General features: G+C 38.8%; 1 protein-coding gene across 1 annotated transcript; it reads left to right on the forward strand.

Annotated features, from left to right (window-relative positions):
- Positions 1-2,610: 2,610 nt before the first annotated feature.
- On the forward strand, positions 2,611-4,427 carry LOC308160656 (homeobox protein Hox-C9-like; the record flags this gene model as incomplete). Its single annotated transcript, XM_080534600.1, is given in 3 exon segments — positions 2,611-2,634; positions 2,636-3,185; positions 4,177-4,427. Coding segments are annotated over 3 exon segments (825 nt in total).
- Between the last annotated feature and the right edge of the window lie 284 nt (positions 4,428-4,711).

The following is a 4,711-nucleotide window of genomic DNA, read 5'->3' on the forward strand; positions in this document are numbered from 1 at the left end:
TCCATTAGATGATGTTGTATAGTGATGGGTGTTAGTGGACATTTGTTGTTGTTGCTGGAATCTGGAATTGTTTTACAATAAAGACATTGAGTATGCTAGGCTGTAAATGAACACATTACCAAAGCTTTATATTCTGTTGACATATTCCCGTATTCTTGTATCATGTCTTTTGGTGACACTGAAAGTGCGGTATGAGAAAAAACAAGATTATTCGGATCTTCTCTTTTTTATTATGTAGCATCAGACAAAAACCAAATGAATACATTCAGCGACAAATACAAATATAACAGTGTAAAGACAAGAACAATGGTTTCATATAATATACTGTATCTATAGGCTATATCATTATGTTAATCTATCAATTAGCCTATACCGATTATCATCTGAGGCAAACACTGCGTCAAGCCTGTGTTCGTAGACATAGAAACGGTGTGTAAGAAATGTTTGGAATTGCAAGCAATAAAATCGTGAATGACAAAGAATATATATTTTCTTTTCATCAATACAAAAAAAACTCTCAATGCAAAAAGGGTTGGGTTAGCCTATCAACATCAGACGATAGGCTACAGTATGTCTTACTCTTAGATGTGATTTCAAATTTGTGACTTTTATTGAAATATAATTTTGGCCATTATACATTTCAGATTGGATGTGTTTGATATCAAAAAAGGAACTGAGGCTCTCTATATAGGTCCTAAATGGGAATAGCGTATAAGTGCAAATAGGCTACAGTATTTGACAAGAGCATTTCTTGATTGAATTGACTGTTATTAATCTCATGATGTATTTGAAGAAATATATTTGTAGTGTTATCAATCGAACAAGTGTTCAATTAAAAAATGATTGCACAATGGAAAATAGCATGGCCAGCCCTCAAATTTCACATAATTAAACAACTATTCTAAACGTATAGTTGGTCACATTCCATGATTGCCTCTGAACCCAAGAGCCATGACAAGGATGCCACAGGCAGCAGTAAGGCCAGTTATGAGTTTGTTAGGGAATCAATATGAAAAAGTACCACATTCTCTATTGTATATGCTATGCATTACTCAAAACTGGCAGAATATTCACTGATCACAAGTCACTATTTTATTATTCGGCAATGACAATGTCGAAGAGTCCACCTACAATTCTCTAGACTAATGTCCAACAAATGAACTTTATGAGAAACATTATGAGTTCAATTTCAATTAAATCACGTTTTCAACCATTTCTGAATCTGAATCTAGACAATAACAACTCAAATGGAACGTCTTCAACATGTCGTGCATTGACTGCAACTGCGAAAAGCCTAAGCAATGTCAACTCTCAAGATCCAATACATCCAATACAATATCTTCATGGTTAGAATCGCTTGTGAAGTCACGTTTATCTCAATATCAATGAAAATGAAAAGGCAAAGGAAGGCGGCAATATAGAAAAATACTTTACTGAACTTTAGTAGCCTATATAGAAATTCTACAGCAGCAGTAAGTATAGGCAGACAGTGACATGGCTGAGATGTTATATGATAGATGGTGATATCCATTGGCCTATATGGGTTACATGTGTCTTATTTTAACCACTATCCAGCTAGTAGCATATTATTCCAAACAATAACGTGTGTTCCCTATGGTGCAAGCCTTCATTTAAGTCTGATGATTCTTTAAACAAGCCTTTTTACCTCCTCTCCTCAGCAGTCTCGCTGTCGTTGCTGTCCTCAACGTTACTGTTTGATGAGACTTGTCTCACATGCACACAGTGTTGGTTTTATGTTAAGCTAGGAACTCAACTTCAGTTTTATTAACGACACGTTTATGAACAATCAAATGGTCCTCGTAAAAATTTATTGAAGGACATAAAAACATGCACGGCCACTTGCCGAATATAGCCGCTGAAGTGGGCAAGTTTTCAAGTATCTGAGTATTCCCCCACTCTCCTATCTTTACAAATTCCATTTAGGTAAGATATCCAAATTATGCCCATTTGTGATCCGTGACAACTTTATGCTTTGTCCATTCAGAATTTTGGCGCAATGGTAGTTGGTATCTAGGCTGCTCGTGGTAGCCTAAAAGAAAAATAGACCACGTATAGGCTATTTATAGAAATAAATAAGCGTACTGTAAAGTGAAATGATGGACAGTAATAAAACGCATAATATATGAGAGATTTCATCATGAACTTTTAAAATACTAAACCTATACGCACATAACTGTGCCACGGGAAGATTACGATAGACAGAGATTGATTACACCAACAAATAGTGCCTTTCATGATTTCGAACACTGCTAGCGCAAGTCTGTGATATCACTATAGTTAGGTAGGCTTTATTTGAGTACTTTTACAAATAATTCATGAACGCATGGACAGAATATTGTTGAATTTACCTCTAATGCCTCCTGGGGGTGTTGGGGGGGGGAAACATCTGAATATTCTATAATCCCATAGCATTGCTATCCCAGGATAACTCGCGCATTGATCCACTGTGCAATTTTTTGTGGGGGTAAATATAATCACGTGTTGGTAAGGCAGCCAATAGCAGCTAAGGAAGCTTTGAGAAATAATTACCTGCCTTGATTGTTCTATGGGTAGATAAAAAAAAGTACACATACACTCCATAATAATCGGATGCATGTAAAAGAGAACGGGAAGCATCGACATGTCGACCACGGGTCCCATAAGTAATTATTATGTGGATTCCTTGATAAACCATGAAAACGAGGATGTTCTTGCGACTCGATTCTCGGCTCCCGGTTCGCACCCCACCGGCCCTCGTCCGACGTCTCTCTTACCGGAGTGTGCCGACTATCCCTCCTGCAGCTTCGCCCCGAAACCACCCGTTTTTACTACCTCCTGGGCCCCCGTTCACTCCCAGTCCCCAGTCGTCTACCATCCATATAGCCATCATCAACCTCATTTAGGAACGGACTCGAGGTATGTGCGGTCATGGCTGGAGCCGATCTCTGGTGCCATGCCCTTCCCTGGCTACCCGGCCAACAGGCACTATGGGCTGAAGCCCGACGCCTTCCAGGAGCATCGAGCCGGTGAATGCCTGGGGTCTAACGGACCACGCACCTACACGGATTATCTGTACTGCTCTGACATGATCCGAGAGAAGACGCCGCAGAACCCTAACCCTTCTCCCGAGTCGGAGCTTCTGGCTTCCGGGAAGCATAAAGACGAAAAACCAGAGCTAGACCCGAGTAAGTTCAAACCCTTTTCTATTTTTGTTTAGATGGGATCCTGTATAATTGCATTTGCTTAGAGGTAGGATTGTGTCTTCCATAAAATGTGATGATATGTTCTTTCACCCCCCCCTTTCTATCCTCGACTGAATCCTCTCTGCTAGGAGGCTACCTTTAGGAACTATAAAAGACAAACGCTAGTTTGGATAGGGCTATAAAAACGAGACGCGGGTTATAAAAATGGACTCGAAAAACAAGTCTGTTGATAGGGAGGCTGTGAATTTGGAGGAACAGCATGCACCGCGACATGTCCGACTGAAGCGAATGGGTTTCTACAAGCCAAATACGTTTACGAATGTGGGATTTCCTATAGAATATTTAAAAAGCATGAATACTATCTATCATCTAATAGTATATAATGAGGGTACTTCAGACCTCAGTCATGTTGCTTTGGCATATGCTATAACAAGTGTATCCACATAATTAGATTTGGAATAGCAAGAGAGATACAGCATAGAAACTATATGATAAACACATGGTGTGTTTATGTTGTCTGTTAGCTTTGTTTGTTTGTTGTTGTTATGTTATTACATTTCAACTTAAATTCAAATAACTCCCACAGACAGCTTGAGGAATGTTGAGGACATATTCGGGACTTTCACTGTCGACCTGTAAAGGCTTGAACCACAGGCCGAGTTTATGGGCCTATAAAGCGAATAAGAGCATTGAGCATTTTACGACGGCAATTCTCAGAAGTCTAAAAACTGGAAAAGCGTCGCTAAATGAAATAGTTGCTATAAAGTCAATAGTTACATTTGACGTTGGTTTCATGGAGTATTTAATTACCTTATACAATTGAGGGATTATCACATTTAAACTTGGCTATAATACCGGCTGTTGTGATCCACTAGCCTATCATAGGATCATTGTATCATTTGTCATTGCCTCATGTTTGATATTTCTCACTCAGGCTGATCATTTATTTTTCTTTTTATCTGATGATTTGCAGATAACCCAGTGGCAAACTGGATACACGCGCGGTCTACAAGGAAGAAACGATGCCCCTACTCAAAATACCAGACTCTTGAACTCGAAAAGGAGTTTTTGTTCAATACGTACCTTACCAGAGACCGAAGATATGAGGTTGCCAGAGTTCTCAATCTAACTGAGCGGCAAGTTAAAATCTGGTTTCAGAACCGACGGATGAAGATGAAGAAAATGAACAAGGAAAGAAGCGACAGGAAAGAACAAAAACTGTAGCCAAATGAATATAGGCTAGTTACAAAGTCATGGACAAAAGGAGATTCAGACAACAATTAAATAACCACTATTGTCACTGGACAACAAATGTAAACCAAAATACATAATGCTCACTTCTTAATATTTATCCCTTTGTCAGATTTTCTATTGACCTCAACTACCATGTTTGATGCTAAATATGTTTTGTCAGTGTGCACCTTTCTTTGCCCAGTTTTAAGAAAATTGAGTTGTAAAGTAAAAAACAACATTCTGCAGTGATCTCGATGATACATTTATGTTTCTTT

Source organism: Nansenia antarctica, assembly GCF_963989245.1.
Source record: "Nansenia antarctica genome assembly, chromosome: 6".
In the NCBI taxonomy this organism is placed as follows: domain Eukaryota; kingdom Metazoa; phylum Chordata; class Actinopteri; order Argentiniformes; family Microstomatidae; genus Nansenia; species Nansenia antarctica.